This window comes from Coenobita brevimanus, chromosome 59 (assembly GCF_032717465.1).
Source record: "Coenobita brevimanus isolate Jiangsu-jjx chromosome 59, ASM3271746v2, whole genome shotgun sequence".
In the NCBI taxonomy this organism is placed as follows: Eukaryota; Metazoa; Arthropoda; class Malacostraca; order Decapoda; family Coenobitidae; genus Coenobita; species Coenobita brevimanus.
Window position 1 is genome coordinate 404789 of NC_137012.1, and position 17882 is coordinate 422670.

At 41.6% G+C, this 17882-nt stretch overlaps 1 protein-coding gene across 1 annotated transcript in view; it reads left to right on the plus strand.

Annotated features, from left to right (window-relative positions):
* Positions 1-17671, plus strand: part of Prosalpha4 (proteasome alpha4 subunit) — a 35698-nt gene extending 18027 nt beyond the window's left edge. Inside the window, exons 4-6 of the mRNA XM_080274766.1 lie at positions 913-1057; positions 12490-12672; positions 17254-17671. Of these exons, the coding sequence (XP_080130892.1) occupies positions 913-1057; positions 12490-12672; positions 17254-17343 (418 nt within the window). The 3' untranslated portion in view covers positions 17344-17671. The remainder of the gene's footprint in view (positions 1-912; positions 1058-12489; positions 12673-17253) is intronic.
* The last annotated feature ends 211 nt before the right edge of the window (positions 17672-17882 follow it).

The window sequence follows — 17882 nt, forward strand, 5'->3', positions numbered from 1 at the left end:
ATGTGACAGTGGACAGGGCAGCAAGGAGGTGATTTGTTTGTGGCCACCCTTTAAGGAATTGAGGCATCTGGCAGTAGATAGATAGATAGATGAACCTCAACAATAATGATACACATAACACAAACTTTTGAAATGATCAGTGAAAAAAAATTGGAGCATAAGAATTTCATGAAAACCAAAAGGGGTTCATCATAGGCATTGTATCAGAAAGTAGTTTAAAAGCAAGTAAGGCATTCCAGAATCCCCAGTGTTAGATTTCAACACTCGGTTTTATCCACATCCTCAAGAAATGCAGAACAGTTAATGTTTATCATTTATTTATCAGTAGCAGATGGTCGCCAGTTATTCGAAAAGTTGCCCTGTAAACAGTCATGATTGTCACTACAGACATTTTCTTAGTTTTCTTTGTATTTTATGTGTAATAAACTATTTACCATAAACTGGGATGTAGAGATTAATAAAAAATTATCACTTTTCCAGTATTGTATTATTTGTATGTAATGTGAATATAGGGTGTACTGTGTGTGATCAGTACTGTGTAATTCAGCTTGTGTGTATATGACTCAGTGTTACCTTGCCTCACATCCTTGGCATTGTCAGACTCAGTATTTAGAAGTCTCTGCCTCAGGTATTAATTCACAAAAGCCATGTCATTGATCCTAGCTTTTCATGAACCCCATCAGTGAAGGACAGCTAACTTGAAGCTGCAGAGAGAGTGTGATTTCTTTGATAACAGTGTAAGTAGAGCTCTTGGTTAGTGAGGGCTTGAGAGTGAGGATGATAAGCATTTGGAAGTCATGTGTGGACTGGGATTGACTGCGTGACTTACGTGAATGACTGCACTGCTCAACTCCGTCATATCACATCATTCTTTCTTCACAGCACTGTGTATCATGCATCCCTAAATTGCAGATTCATTGCCACTCTGAAGCAGCGGTACACACAGAGCAATGGGAGACGTCCCTTCGGCACATCATGTCTCATCGCCGGCTTTGATATGGACGGCACCCCCCACCTCTACCTCACCGACCCCTCTGGCACCTACACTGAGTGGATGGTGGGCATGTCATACAGTACAACTTAAAAAGTTCTAAGACCAAGAACTGTTTGAACTGTTTGATGCTGTACAGGTAACTCGCACGGAACACGTGGGTTTCGTTCCTACCGTGCCGTGTTAGGTGCGAAATCGCATATATATAAACTACTCCGTATTTTGCTCCCTAGACCGCCCAAATGTGTTGTTTTGCTGTTATCTGTCACTGGTAATCACTAGAAAGCACTTTAAGTGGTTAGAAGGTTTATTTAATGTTATAACTCACAAATACAGTACTCCAGAGCAAAACTTCAACACACAAATATTGTACGTAAACACAAGGAAACATTCCGACGCCGATCATAGGTAATCATATAAATCAGGTTAACTGGTACCAGTGCTTTAACTTACAAGTACATACCAGAACAGTACATATTTAACTTAGAGGTGCAGTACTGTGATATCGAATGATTTCAGTACATAATCTATTAGGAATGGCTGAAAAAAAAAAAATGTTATGAATACATTTTCACCTTTTTGATATATATTTATGGTAGTTTCGAGTTATTTTTTACGTTATCGTTGTGCCCATGCTTGGAAAAGGGAGCGAAAGAGTTGAATTTTCAGTCCTAAATGAGAAAACTGCACGTCCTCCAAGGCTAGACTCTGCCACGGGAGAATAAAGTGGAGGGTCAGTCCGATTAGCAATAAGGAAGTAGTGTCACAACTTCCAGCTCCCACACCACGAGAATGGCTAAAAATAGAATCGTAATGCAGTTTCAGAACTAACAATAAGTCTAATTATTACGAATACAGATACAAAGCAGAAATAAATATGTTTACAGACGGGGAAAACGTTCTTCTTCCGTCATAACATGTTCATCTTTATCATTTTACGTTCATCTTTATCATTTTACCTTGTTATTTTCGCAATATATATTGCTGTCTCGTAAACAGGGTGGTTGTTTGTGTTTTGCAAGGGAGGAAAAAGATAGTATTTTCTGTCTGGGTCGAGATAATGGGTGTACCTAAGCGTGGTTAGGCATGGCCACGAGCGAAAAAATCGTACATCCACCCATCACGATAGCAGGTGGTGAACTGACAGATGATACATGAGAGGGTGAAGTCAAGGTCAGTCTCATGTCCCAGATTTTCGTTCATTTCCCGAAAGTTTATTCACAGTTTTCTACAAGTTGCATTGCATCAAATGATCCAAACCATTACAGCAAACCTGAGCAAATAGGTAAAGATACCAAGACAAAAATGTATTTTTCTTTTATTATAAGTCTTTAACGAACAAACAAAAAAAGGCAATATTCCGACGCCGATCATGGGTAATCATATAAATCAGGTTAACTGGTTACAAGGCTTTATTTAATGCTTTAATTGCTTACAAGTACATACCAGAACAGTAAATATTTAACTTACAAATACAGTACTGTAGAAAAGCAGTACAGTAAGAGTTTAACGAACAAACAAAAAAGGCAATATTCCGACGCCGATCATGGGTAATCATATAATTCAGGTTAACTGGTTACAAGGCTTTATTTAAGTGCTTACAAGTACAGTACATACGAGAACAGTAAATATTTAACTTACAAATACTGTGCAGTATTGTGGAAAAAACGAACAAATAAAAAAGGCAATATTCTGACGCCTATCAGGTAAACTGGTTATAAAACTTTATTTCTTGCTTTAACGTTATTTAATAGTACTTTAAGTTGCACATAAACTTACCAGAACAGTACAGTACTGTAAATATTTAACTTACAAATACTGTGCTACTGTACTCGGGAATGTCTCACTCACTGAATAATTTCCCGCCTAGATCGTCACGTAATCAAAACTAACCGCGCGCTGCGGTGACGTTTGAGGATTTGATCTTTCAAAGGCCTCTCCTGCGTTAATTTGTAGTTTTCATAAAGGTTTTTTAATCTTACGTTGTCTTATATGTATCCCAGCCCTTACCGTGTATAATTGCGAGCGCGTTCCATGAGATCGTGTTCCATGTGAGTTACCTGTACTTTGTAATTGGCTGTCCTAATCATTATCTTAGTTTAGACAGACAGCACCTTGAAAAAGAACAGATAAGCCAGTCCACTGTGGTTTTTCTCTTTACAGCATTCATATAACTTGGCAGTTATCATTTGCCTTATAACTTAGCCAGTGAATGTTGCAGCTGCACGAGGCTTACATGAAGGAGTGTTAGTGCCAACTTTAACATATACTGTAGATGTGAGACTATGGTGTGGCACGAAATGAAAAGTCAAAAGTAAGAGCAATGGAGATGGGACTGCTGAGGAATGTATGTGGAGTATAGAGAGTGGATAGGATATAAAATAATGTGATTCATGAAAGATGTGGAGTTAGGAAGTCGGTGGACACCAGAATCGAAGAGAGTGTACTGAGATGGTATGGTCATGTGTAGAGAATGGATAACAGTAGAATGGTGCAAAAGGTATACCTGAGCGAATTTGAAGGAGGGAGGGGGCGAGGTAGGCCAAGGAGAAGGTGGAGAGATATTGTGGATGAGTGTGTGAGAAAGAGAGGTTTGGAAGTCAGTGAGACTAGGGAACTGACAAGAGATCGAGCTGGCTGGATGAATGTTGTGAGAAGTGCATGATGAGGGATTTGGCACCCCTTTTTAGTTTGGCAGCGTTCGGATTGACTCAGTCGGATATGTTTATGTGAAGCTACAGAGCATGGTGAATGTTTTTGGTGTATCCGATAGAGCCAGGATTCCAGGGGCTTGAAGGATGAGTGAATGGAAGCATGGCCCATTGGATTGGGCAAGTTTGGGCTGTCAGGACATTGCTACTCCTCACCCTGCTGCAGGATGGGAAAGGAGGTCCAGATGATAATGATGATAACATTCTTCTGGAAAGAGGTGTGGAAATGTAGAAGTGACAGCGGAAAGAAATGTGAAAGTGTTAAGGATGTAAGTGGTAGATAATTAACCCATGGGGATGAAGTAAGGACCAGATGGAAGGAATATTTTGAAAGCCTGATGAACGGGAATAGAGCGAGCAGAGCGGCTGTAAACATGATTGGTTTTGAGGGTGTGCAGAGAAGGAATGCAATACCAGGAGAGGTGACATTCGCATGAGTGAAGAATGCTGTGAAGTGACTGAAAAATGGGAAAGCAGCTGGGGTTGATGAGGTGTATGCAGAGATGCTTAAGTGTAGTGGAGAGAGTGGAATGAAGTGCTTGGTGGAGATATGTAAGAAGGCATAGATGAGTGAAACTGTGCTAGCAGAGTGGAAAAAGGCTGTGATTGTACCCCTGTACAAAAATGAAGGTGAGCGAAGTGAGTGCAAAAATTATCATGGCATAAGTTTATTGGGTGTTGTAGGATAGGTATATGGAAGAATTATTATAGAGAAAGTAAGAGAGATATCAGAAGTCCTAGTGAGTCATGAACAGGGTGGGTTTAGGAGTGGCAGAGGATGTGTGGATCAAATATTTGCAGTGAGACAGATAGTGGAGAATGCTTGTGAGAAGGATCATAAGGTATTTATAGCATTTATGGATCTGGAAAAAGCATACAAAAAAGTAGACAGAGAAGGACTGTGGAAGGTTTTGCGGATGTAAGGTGTAGATGGTAAGCTGCTAAGTGCTGTCAAGAGTTTTTACAATGGTAGTGAGGCATGTGTAAGGATAAATGGGCATCCATGTAAATGGTTCATGATCATTGTGGGTGACAGGGTTGTGTGGTTTCCCCATGGTTATTCAATATATGTATGGATGGGGTGATGAGAGAAGTAAAAACACGAGTAATGGAGAGAGGGGTGACGTTGGTAATGAATGGTGATGGATGGAATATCTCAAATTTTTTGTATGCTGATGATGCAGTGCTGCTTGCAAATACCTGACAAGAACTTGGTAGACTAGTGCAGAGTTTGGCTGATGTCTGTGAGCGTTGAACCTCAAGAGTAAATGTAGAAAGGAGTAAAGTGATGGTAATCAAGAGAAAAGGACACTCCCAGTGTGATGTTACAGTAAATGGAGAAAGACTGAAATTGGTAAGAGAGTTCAAATACTTGGGGACAGTGATAGAAAAGAGAGGAAAATGTGCAAAAGAAGGGGAAGGTAGAGTGACACTAGGAAGGAAAGTAGCTGATGCTATGGAGGCTTTGATAAAAAACAGAGGCTTGAGTGTTGCAGCTGCACGAGGCTTACATGAAGGAGTGTTAGTGCCAACATTAACATATGGATGTGAGAAAATGGTGTGGCATGAAAATGAAAAGTCGAGAATGAGCGCAGTGGAGATGGGATTGCTGAGGAATGTATGTGGAGTACAGAGAGTGGATAAGATACAAAATAATGTGATTCATGAAAGATGCAGAGTGAGGAAGTTTGTGGACACTAGAATCAAAGAGAGTGTACTGAGATGGTATGGTCATATGGAGATAATGGATAACAATAGTGATCAAAAAGATATACAGTAGAACCTCTCTAGTTCGGACTATACAGGGGAAAGGGTTGTCCGAATTAGCAGATTGTCCGGACCATCAGGGTAATCTCATTCATGAGTTTTCCTGCAGGAACACCAGCCTCTAGTTTATCCAGTATTTTCACTTTACCTGCAATACTTAGTGTTACATGCTTCCTTTTAACACCTGTATTCATTGCAGAAGCTACACTTGCATTAGGGGGCATGGTAAGGAGGATTAACTTTTGAAATGTGGCGTAAAAATATAAATGGTCGGTAAACTAGATGATGGAATGAATGCTAGCGTGTGTTTAAACAGGCACCCATGTTACGACCTAGCATGATCTGAGACTAAACAAGTGACGATCGCTTTCCGCACTGATACTGAAAATGACTTTAGAATGATTTTCAACATATTTTTGGAGTTTATTATTTTTAAATTTTGTCCGAATTAACAGAAATCCGGATTAACGGGGTCCGTACCAAAGAGGTTCTACTGTACCTGAGTGAATTTGAAGGAGGGAGGAGGCAAAGTAGGCCAAGAAGAAGGTGGAGGGATATGATGGATGAGTGTGTGAGTAAGAGTGGTTTGGAAGTCGGTGAGGCTAGGGAACTTACAAGAGATCGAGCTGGTTGGAGGAATGTTGTGAGAAGAAGTGCATGATCGGGAACTTGGCACCCCTTTTAAACGTGGCAGCTTTCGGATTGACTCAGATACGTTTATGTAAAGCTACAGAATGTGATGAAAGCTTTTTGGGATATCAAATATAGCCAGGATTCCGGGGGCTTGAATGATGAGTGAATGGAAACATGGCCCATTGTATTGGGCAGATTTGGTCTGTCTGTGCATTGCTACTCCTCACCCTGCCCTGGTGTGAGAAAAGAGGTCCGGATGATGATGATGATGGTAATGATAGGGTAATAATAGTGAAAATTGTGTATGATGGGAAAATGGTTGCATTCATATCGGGATATGCTCCACAGGCAGGCTTGGATGAGATAGAGAAGGATAGATTTGAGAATGACTTAATACGTGTAGTAAGTGGTATGTGGGATGATGAGATTGTAGTTTTGGGAGGGGTCATGTAGGTGAAGAAGCTCCTGGATATGAAGGAGTACATGGGAGATGTGAACATGGTAGAAGAATGAGGAACGGGACAGAGTACTCGAGTTTGGGGAGGCAATGAACATGATTGTGTGCAACACACATTTTAGGAAAAGAGAGAGTAGGTTGATTAGATACATGTCAGGGGGAAATTGCAGTCAGCTAGACTATTTCATGGTCGGGAGGGGTGATAGGAAGTTAGTCAGGGATGTTAAAGTTATAGGGAGCTAGGAGTATGTGCAGCAACGCAGGTTATTTATAAGCGACATGTTACTTAAGGAGTGGTTGATGAAAAAGAGGACCTAAGCACCTAGGAGGAAAATACGGAAGTTGAAAAAACAAGCAGTAAGGGATGCCTTCTATAGGGAGATAAGGAGAGTGGTGGTTGAACAGGGAGACATTGACAGAAGTGTTAATGAACAGTACAGAGCCCTCAGGAGCAACCTCTTGAAAGTTACTGATTCAGAATGTGGATGGACAAGAGACCCACCAAGACATAAAGCAACTAAGTGGTGGGATAAGGGTGTACTGTAGAAGCTGCAGTTGAACAGAAAAGAAGGCTTTTCCGGGAATCAAAGAGGGTGGTAACAGAGAGGAATACTTGGCTGCCAAGCATAGGACTAGAAGTCTGAGTCACGGAAACTTTTACTTGATAACCTAAATCTTGTGGATAGGAAAAATATGATGTCTAAGGTGGCAAATCAGGTGAAGAGGGAGAACAGGAATATCATGGGTGAGCAGTGTGTGAAGAGTGATGAATGAAGGGTAGTGGTGAAGAGTGGGGATATTAAAGATGCATGGAGAGAGCATTACAGCCGATTGTTGAATGAGGAATTTGGGACAGGGAAGGTTTGAAGCTTGCAGATCCAGTGTTTGGCCCTTGACATTTGATTGAAGCTGCTACTGTGAGCAGGGCAATAGGCAGGATGTGGGTGAGGAAGGCAGCAGTTGTGTCGGGTTGACTGCTGAAATGCTGAAAGCCTCAGGAGATGTAGGAGTGAGGTTAGTCTCTGACCTGATAAATACGATTATGTATGAGTGTAGTGGTTCGTGGGAGCACTCACCATCCACTCACTCAGTGTATTTTTAGGAATGAGGTTAGTCACTGACCTGATAAGTACGATTATGTATGAGTGTAGTGGTTCGTGGGGGCACTCACCATCCACTCACTTAATGTATTGCTGCTCTCAGGTTCCTGCCCTTTCCTCTCTTCCTTTTTTCCATCCTTCCTCTTCTGTCTTTTTTTCCTTCATTCTTTCCTCATCCTTCTGTCTATTGGTGTCAGCAGTGAGTGACAAGCCAAATGGTTTCCTGTACACAAGGAAACCATTTACTAAGCTGGGTGGTAACCCTATAACCAACTTATGGCACCTGGTGGTTTACTGGGCTAATAAGGCACTCCAATCGGTTTGAACCGGTGCATGTTTATATCCAAGGGGTGGTTGGGGTTTATTACTCACCTAATTCCACTCATGGATGAGTGAGGGTTGTCACTCTCATCTTAACTGTCAGGACAAACTTGCCTAACCACAGGTTCCTACACTTCTTATGAGGCAACACTGGAGTAGGTATGAATGAGTGAAAAAATATATGAGTGTATTGTTCCAGATAATTGGCTGAAGAGTGTAATTGTAAATGTGTATAAAGGGAAGGGTGATGCCCTGGAAAGAGGAAATTATAGAGGCATAAAACTTTTAGACCAGATAATGAAGGTAATGGAGAGAGTTCTATAAGGTATGATCAGAGAAGGAGTGAAAATTGTTGAGATGCAGTTTGGGTTTATGCCAGTCAGAGGAACCACTGATACCATATTCATTGTACAACAGTTTCAGGAGAAATGTATAGGAAAGAAAAGGGAACTGTACTTTGTTTCTGTTGATTTGGAGAAGGCCTTTGTCAGGGTTCCTGGAAAGGTGGTGAAGTGGGCAGTGAGAAAGCTTGGGATGGAGGAGTGGCTGGTTAGATTGGTTACGGCCACGTATATAGGTGCTCACACCCAGATACGATTGAATAGAGATTTGAGTGATGAGTTTTCCGCGAATGTAGGTGTGCACCAGGGGTCAGTTTTGAATCCGATATTGTTTATCGGTGTACTTGAAGCTCAGTGATGTGACTTCAGAAATGGACTTCCATGGAAGATGTATGCTAATGATTTTATGTTGATTGCAGAGAATGAAAGGGAGTTGGAGGAAAGATTCAGGAAGTGGAGAGATGGTATGGAGCACAAGGTTAAATAGTAAATGCAGATAAAACAAAAGTGATGGTATGTAGGGTTAGTGGCAGTACTATCAAAGAAGAGGGAGAGTGGCCATGTGTGCTTTTGCCACAAGGGCGTGGGAAGTACACTCGACCCTCGATTTGGCGGACTCCTATTTCCTGGATTTTGGATTTCCCAAACACGGGCTGAGGCTGGACAATATTATCAAATGCCAGACAAATGCCCGTACAAGTCTGGGATTCTCAACAAAAGTCTGGCCATTATTCTCTCATATAAAACTATAAGGAGTCTGCTGCACAACACAGTATAATTTTAGCAAGGTTTTGACTTGATAAAGGCCATTTGTAACACACACAAGAAATTATTTTCATTCATGAAACGCATCTTGGCCACCAACCTGCTTCATGCCACCAGCTCCTAACTCATGGCAATATCCCATTTGCCTCCTACCTTTCTCAAGTTCCACTATAAATAGTTTACTGCATAACACAGTAAAGTTTAAGGAAGGCTTGGACACAATAATATTCCAAGGGAATAAAAAAAAAAATATTTTCTTATGGACAGAGTCAGTGGGATCCATTTCTACTGACTTAGCTCACCCAACTCAGTATGACTAAATATTGAATCGGCACTTTTCACTGGAAAATATTTCATTTTTTTTCACCACAGTGGCTCATACACACCTAATTCTCTGAAATCTACTTAAAAATTCTTACTTGATATATCTTAATTTAAAAATTAGGTTTCAAAGCTAAAATGCACAAATGTTAGCAGATATTTCCCCTTCAGATCGTCAGTGTTTATGTCAGCTGATTAGTGGTTGGCCAGTGTTAGCAGATATTTCCCCTTCAGATCATCAGCACACCTTGACAGACTTCTGTTTTTCATAATTATTTGTGTTGAGTACAAAAAAATTTATCTGCATTGTAAATCGATATTTATCCAAAACAAAAGTCCGTCAATGTGAGCTGGTAGGCTAGAGGCAAAACACTTCTGCTAACTTTAAGAAATTTTCACTCTGAATCCTGACTTTGTATTAATAATTAAATTAAGCACAAATTTTTGACTGAATTTCAAATAATTAGGTGTGCAAACCTATATGGTGTTAAAGATTAAAATATTTTCCAATTAAAATTGCCGATTCTGTCCAAGATCGAGATCACATTCGATGATTATATCATGATCAGCTGATTAGTGGTTGGCCAGTGTTAGCAGATATTTCCCCTTCAGATCATCAGGACGCCTTGACAGACTTCTGTTTTGGATAAATATTTATTTTGAGTACAAAAAAATGTATCTGCATTGTAAATCAATATTTATTACAAAACAAAAGTCCGTCAAGGTGACACGCTAACTTTAAGCAATTTTCGTTCTGAATCCTGATTTTCTATTAATAATTAAATTAAGCACAAATTTTTGACTGAATTTCAAATAATTAGGTGTGCAAACCTATATGGTGTTAAAGATTAAAATATTTGCTAATTAAAATTGCTGATTCTGTCCAAGATTGCGTGTTTGTATCTCGGTCAGCTGATCGGTGGTTGGCTTACCTCGTGTATGTGTGTGTGTGTGTGTGTGTGTGTGTGTGTGTGTGTGTGTGTGTGTGTGTGTGTGTGTTTTTTAAATCGAGGAAGAAGGAACCAAAGGCCACGAGCGTTACATTCCTTGCTCATTTTCCTCTTTTTTCCTCAGCTTTCTGATCTTCTATCATACCCTCCACATTCTCGTCAACAACTGTCTAAACAACCATTCTTAGGGTTGTAGCCAGCAAAATACAGCTATTGTGTCAGTTATTATTATTGTTATTGTGTCAGTGTTATTATTTTATGTACTGTGTATGTTCGTTACGTTGGTATAGGTAGCCTATATTCCAGAGTGCTCTAGATTATCGGAATAATTGCTAGACAGTGTTGAAGAATTTGGACAAAGTATGGTAATAGTACAGGGAATGGTATGTAGGGTCGGACCTTTGCCATTCTCAGACTGGTCTACCCCCCATTTAGTCCGGTAAATCGAGGGTCAAGTGTAATTCCATCTCGTGCAGTGTCTGTGATAAGTGGGTGCATAAGAGATGTGGTGGTATTAGAGGAAGACTGCGAGATAATGCGTATTTCATGTGTGCGTTGTGTTAAAGAGAGCAGGTGTAGATTGTCAGGCATGAAAGGATTGAAATTGCTGGTAAGTCTCTTGAATGTGTGGAAGAGTTTTTTTTTATTTGGGAGACATGTTGTGTGCTGGAGGTGGGGCTGGAGCTAGCTCTGTGGCCAGAGTAAAGAGTGGTTGGAAAAAGTTCAGGGAGCTGTTGCCTCTTCTGACATTGAGAGGACTCTCCCTCCATGCTAAGGGATCTTTGTATGCAACAAGTGTTACTAGTGTAATGCTGTATGGTAGTGAGACCTAGGCAGTAAAGGAAGAGGATATTTGCAGGCTCAAACGTACAGAAATGACAATGATTAGGTGGATGTGCAGTGTGTCCCTGAGTGTGAGGCTTGGGGGGGCTAGGTTTACGATGGAAGAGTTGAGGGGTAGGATGGGACTGGAGTGTATTGGTGTTGTGATGAGGAGAGGTAGACTGAGATGGTTTGGGCATGTTGAGAGGATGGAGGATGATAATTGGGTGCAGAATGTGAGAAGTGTTAATGTTAGGGGTAGGGTAGTGGGAGGTGGATCAAGAAAGACCTGGGACGAGGTCATTGAGCATGACCTCAGGGCTAAGGGACCGAATAGGGAAGCTGCTAGAGATCAAGCAGCATGGAGAGCTGCCATCAGGTGACCAAGGCTGATGCATACAAGCATGTTGGAGCCTTCTAAAATGAAATGAAACTAAAAACAAAAACCATACCATTGCCACACATATTCCATTGATGAAGGGTATGCCTTTTTTCAATGGATTTATTCATTTTGCTTATCTTGAAAAAGTCTTTTGAACTTGGGTCCCCCGAACTTAATGTAGTATGCCTTTTTTCAATGGATTTATTCATTTTGCTCATCTTGAAAAAGTCTTTTGAACTTGGGTCCCCCGAACTTAATGTAATAAATGATGGAATTTTCTACATTATATTCTTTCTTCAGTTTCTTATGACGTTCACATTTGTAAAGTCTATTGCATATGTCCAGCTTTTGTTTCAAGGTGAACACAATTCATTTTAAGATTAGTTTGCATTTTAAGCATCACCGAGTGTAGAAATCACGACACAACAACACAACAGTGAGAGTGTTTGTCTGCTAACTGTTGGCAGTAAGAAGACTGGTGATTTGTGGAAGTACGGAGGGTGACTGCAAGAGGGGGGAGGAGGGACGGGAAGGGGATTAACTAGGAAATGACCCTGACTGGAAATGCCTTCACTTCACTTTGCCAGACTTCACCCGTCTCACGTGACAAGTGACTATCCCGTGCAGGGGCGGACATTCACGGTGGCACACACATATTTTTATTTATGTATTTGCCAGTCCCTGAATTTTCTTGGTTGTCTGATAACCCCGGTTATCTGGATACCAGATACCTGGTACAGTATCTGGGATTGTACTATATATGTGGAGGTTGTTAGGCTTGTGAGGTAAAGTCATGATTCTGGGATCCTGAGTGGTAAATGAACGAGTGTCTGGTCCATTTCACTGGATATTGCTTTCTGGACCATACCTTGCTCCATCTTTAGGTTGAAAAAGATACCATGATGATGATGATGATTCCTCTCAACAGGCTAATGCAACCGGACGCAGTGCCAAGACAGTGCGTGAGTTTCTTGAGAAGCACTACACAGATGATGCTGTGGCCACGGAGGAGGGTTCAGTGAAACTGGTGGTGCGGGCGCTGCTGGAAGTGGTGCAGTCTGGGGCAAAGAATGTTGAGGTGGCCATCTTAAAGCATAACCAGCCAATGAGGGTCAGTAGCTCTCGGATGGTTTGTACATTTATGGCCTTTCCACCTTACCTTTGTGCATTTGATTTCCCAAACCATAACAACACTGGGCTGGATGTCGTAGCCAGTGCTGAGAACAGTAGGGAAGAAGTGGTATGCTCCTATTTGTACTAGCAAGGAAGCCAGTGCAATGATTTGTTTTATAGATTTGCATTTGAAAATAGTTGAACATAAATCAAAGAATTGCCTGATAAATATAAATATATACTGTATATATATATATATATATATATATACATATATATATATACTGTATATATATATATATATATATATACATATATATATATCTATCTATCCATTGCCAGACGCCTCAATCCCGTTTGCGGTGGCCACAAACAAATCGCCTCCAAGTCGCCCTGTCCCCCGCCATTTCACTGCCCTGCTCCCAACTCACACCCACCTCTCTCATATACCTCTCCACCCCATCCCTCCATCTCATCCTTGGCCACCCCCTCCCTCTTCCCCCCTCCACCTCACTCACATACACTCTCTTCGTCAGTCTTTCACCCTCCATCCTCTCCACATGGCCAAACCACCTCAGTGTGTTCCTCATAACGCATCCTATCACATCCACATCCACACCACAACGCTCCTTTATATCCTCATTCGTCAGCCTGTCTCTCCACGTGACTCCACAGGCTCCTCTTAAATAACTCATTTCCACTGCTCTCACTCTTGACTTGTGTCCTTCCAACAATGTCCAAGCTTCACTTCCGTACGTTAGAGTTGGTATCACAATACTGTCATGTAGTAACTTTTTCACTTCCATGCTCACTTCCCTGTTTCTTATCACTGCTTTCAAGGAACCAGCAACCTTTCTTCCCTGCTGTACCCTTTCAAGCACTTCACCCTCTAAACCTCCATCCTTACTCATCACACTACCCAAATACTTAAACGTACTCACATTTTCCAATTCCTCACCATCCAACCTCGCTGTACATTCACTAACTTCACCTCTCTCAAAGACCATCACTTTACTCTTCCCTACATTCACCTTTAGGTTCCGTTTCTTACACACTCTCTCAAACTCATCCACCAAGCCTTGCAGCTCCCCTTCGTCTTCACTCAACAACACAGTATCATCTGTAAACAACAGTACAGGGAGTTTCCAAACACTATCCTCTCTCACCAGGGCCACTCCAACATCCACTACCCTACCTTGTACCTCTTTTATTACCCCATCCATGTTCAGATTGAACAACCATGGAGACATGACACATCCCTGTTTCAAACCAGCTTTCAAAGAGAAAAATTCACTTAGTTCACCATCCACACGCACTGCAGCCTTCGCACCATCGTACATACTCTTCACAGCATTCAGCAACTTCCCATCTACTCCATATATTCTTAACACTTTCCACAATCCTTGTCTATCCACCCTGTCATATGCTTTCTCCAAATCCATGAAAGCCGCATACAACTTCTTTCCCTTCTCTAGAAACTTTTCCACTAAAGATCTAAGAATGAATATCTGATCTACACAACCTCTTCCCTTCCTAAAGCCTTCCTGTTCTTCTCCAACTAATTTCTCTGTTCTTTCTCTAACTCTGTCTATAAGTATCCTGCCATACACTTTTCCTATTATACTAAGAAGACAAATGCCCCTATGATTACCACACACTTCTTTTTCCCCTTTTACTTTGTACAAGGGAATAATTATACCTGACTTCCAATCCTCCGGGACTCTACCTTCCTCCCAGGCCAATCTGCACATCTTCCACATCCATTCTACTACTATCTCTCCCCCATGCTTCAGCATTTCACCACACACTCCATCAATTCCTGGGGCTTTCCCCGATTTAACTTTCTTCATTGCTTCCACAACTTCTATCCTACTGATTTCTTCCTATCTTCTCACCTCCCTCCTCCTCCCAGCCATTCCCCAGCCACTTATACTCGCATTACTTCCATCCTCTACGTTCAACAATTCCTTAAAGTGTTCTCTCCATCTGCTCACTTTTTCTCTCTTCTCCACTAGTAATATACCATTTTTATCTTTCATTCCCCTGCTAACTTCACTTCCACCCTGTCTTACTCTTTTCACTTCTCTCCAAAACATTTTCTTACAGTCCCTCCACTTTACACTCAAATTCCTTCCAAATTCCTCATCCACTTTCTTCTTACTCTCTCTTACTAATCTTTTCACCTCTCTCATCCTTTCCACATATAACTCTCTCTTCCGCCTCTCAACTTCTTCCATGCCCCTACTTCTCATCCATTCATTGTATCCTTTCTTCTTTTGTGCCACAGCCTGTTTCACCTCTTCAGTCCACCACGCTGTTCCTTGCACCCCCCTCCGTCTTCTCTTCCTTCCACACACCACATCACATGCTGCACATATTTCTTCTGTAAATATCTTACACACACCTTCCACGTCTCCCATATATATATATAAACTAGGCTTATCTGTAATATGATTTGGCAACTGAGGCTCACATCGTGGGTTGCTTTGCAGGCAGATTCATGTTATGGGGTAGTCTGTGTGTATTTGTTTGAGTAAATGGTTACAGAAAGGAACTTTATTAAAAACTAAAAGTTTTATCGGTTAATAAAAATCTTCCATCCAAAGATTGGCAGCACCACTTGGTGTGGTGAGCATGGTGATCACTAACTGAAGTCATTGGTAGGTGGTGGTGACCATCATCCACTTACTTGATGTAGCGATGCTTGCTTCTTCATCTTTTTCATTCTTTTTCTGTGTCAGCCCTTCACTCTTCCTGTTTCTCCCATCTTTCCTTTCACTTTTTATTACTCTTCAGTCACTCTCATCTTAAATGTCAGGACCAACTTGCCTAGCCCCAGGCTCCTACGCTCCTCATGGGGCAACGCAGGATTGCATGATGGATGGCTGGATGGACTCTCCACTTCAGGTGGCTCTGCATTTAGTGACAGGCCCATTTATAGTGCTGGGTGGTAACCATATAGCCAGATAACGGGATGATGTGGAGCCACTTTTCTTTGTGCCTCCCTACAAGAGGGCACTGTCCGCCACGAGGAAGCACCAGTTCACTGCACAGGATGGCTTGGCAGGGGCAAATGCTTGCCTGTGGCACAGCCCCCAGGGGAGGCAGGGAAAGAATACTTCGCCAGTGTCCCTGCTTGGCGTAAGAGGCAACTAAAGTGTCCCTTTTTGTCTCCAATCTTTCTCTCCATTCTGTCCTCTTCATTTCTGTCCTACCTCTCATCTTGATATTTCTACATTTCTTCGGCCTTTATTTACCCTATCAGAGCAGGAGTGTGGCCATGTGCGGTTTGTCACAAGGACATGGGAATTAACTCCATCTTGTGCAATGTTTGTGATAGGTGGGTGCATAAGAGATGTAGTGGTTTTAGAGGGAGACTGCAAGATAATGCTGATTTTTATGTATGCAGTATGTGTGGGAGAGCATGTAGAGATTGTCAGGCATGCAAAGATTGATCTTGCTAATGAGATTCTTGAGTGTGTGGAAGAGTTTTGTTGTTTGGGGGTGTTGTGCTGGAGGTGGGGCTGGAGCTAGCTCTGTGGCTTGAGTGACTGGCTGGAAGGAGCTCAGGGAGCTGTTGCCTCTCCTGACATTGAGAGAGATCTCCCTCCATGTTAAGGGATGTTGTATGAGGCATGTGTTAGGAGTGTAATGCTGTATGACAGTGGGACGTGGGCAGCAAAGGAAGAGGATATTTGCAGGCTCAGACATAAAGAGATGACAGTGATTAGGTGGATGTGCGGTGTATCCTTGAATGCGAGCTCTGGGGGACTAGGTTTACAATGGAAGAGTTGAGAGGTAGGATGGGACTGGAATGTATTGGTGTTGCATGAGGAGAGGTAGATTGAGATGGCTTGGGCATGTGGAGAGGTTTGAAGATGACAGTTGGGTGCAGAAGGTGAGAAATGTGAAGGTTTGGGGTATTGCTGCGAGAGGCAGACTGAAAAATACCTGAGACGAGGTATTAGAGTGTGACCTCAGGGATAAGGGATTGAATAGGGAGGCTGCCAGAGATCGAGCAGCATGGAGAGCTGCCATTAGGTGACCAAGACCAGCACATGCAAGGATGGTGGAGCCTTTATAATTGAAAACGACAATGAACGATTAAAGTGGAAATCCACCAATATGCAAATCTGACATGATGGCAGCTATTCACCTCTTAAGTGTGTGGACCGAGTCATCTAACCACAGGCCATACAGTCTTGATGGATCAGTGAAGGATGATATTATAGAATAAATTATGATACATGTGTCCAGGCATTGTAATACTGGGATGGGATTCTCAAATGTATGTACAATCAATTCCCTGTCCTAATGTATGTTTGTTTTTGCAGGAAGAACTAGGGACATGGAAAGATTTTGCACTTTCTTTTCATTATCATTTCTCCTAAAACACTTTTATTATCTCTCTCTCTCTCTCTCTCTCTCTCTCTCTCTCTCTCTCTCTCTTCCCCATGCAAAACCAAATCTGTGTTGTGATGGGGAATCAGTGGTAAATATGTCCGAGAATCCCACCACAGGTACTTTATACATTAATTTATCCTGTAGTTAGATTTTGTCAATTTTTTTTTCGTTTCAGATGCTGGACATCAGCAGTCTTGAGAAGATAGTTTCAGAAATTGAAAAGGAGAAGGAAGAAGAAGCAGAGAAAAAGAAACAGAAGAAATGAGCAACGGAGACTTAATTTGTACTTTAACCCATTCATTATGATGGTCTTTTCTATTCCATTCTTGGTGCCACCGGACAGTCTGTCAGCTTAGGGGACATTTTCCAGACTGGAGGAGTTAGATATAGCTTTCACTGACTTCATGGGTAACAGTGTCCCATGAGCTGAATAGAATTGTCAAGAGGTATCTAGAATATAAATAAAAAGGCATCATCTTAGTGAACGGGATAATAATAAGGGTTTTATCTTTGTCATATAATGTGTACGCAACAATAGTTGGATTTTCGTATTACCTTCACAGCCTCTTAATAAAAAGTTTTAAAAATTTAAAAAGTATCCATAGAGGGGATATGATTATCCACCCTTACAGAATGTAGATCTCTGGGAAGAGCAAGTGAATGGAGGGGAGAAGAGGTTTTTGCTTCCTCTTGGGAGGTGATGGACAGATAGTTAGAAAATTTGTCTGCTGATCAAAAGAACACAAGTTCAATCCGAGGCCAGGGAAGGTTACAGGAATATTTTGACAGTACATGGGCAGTGAG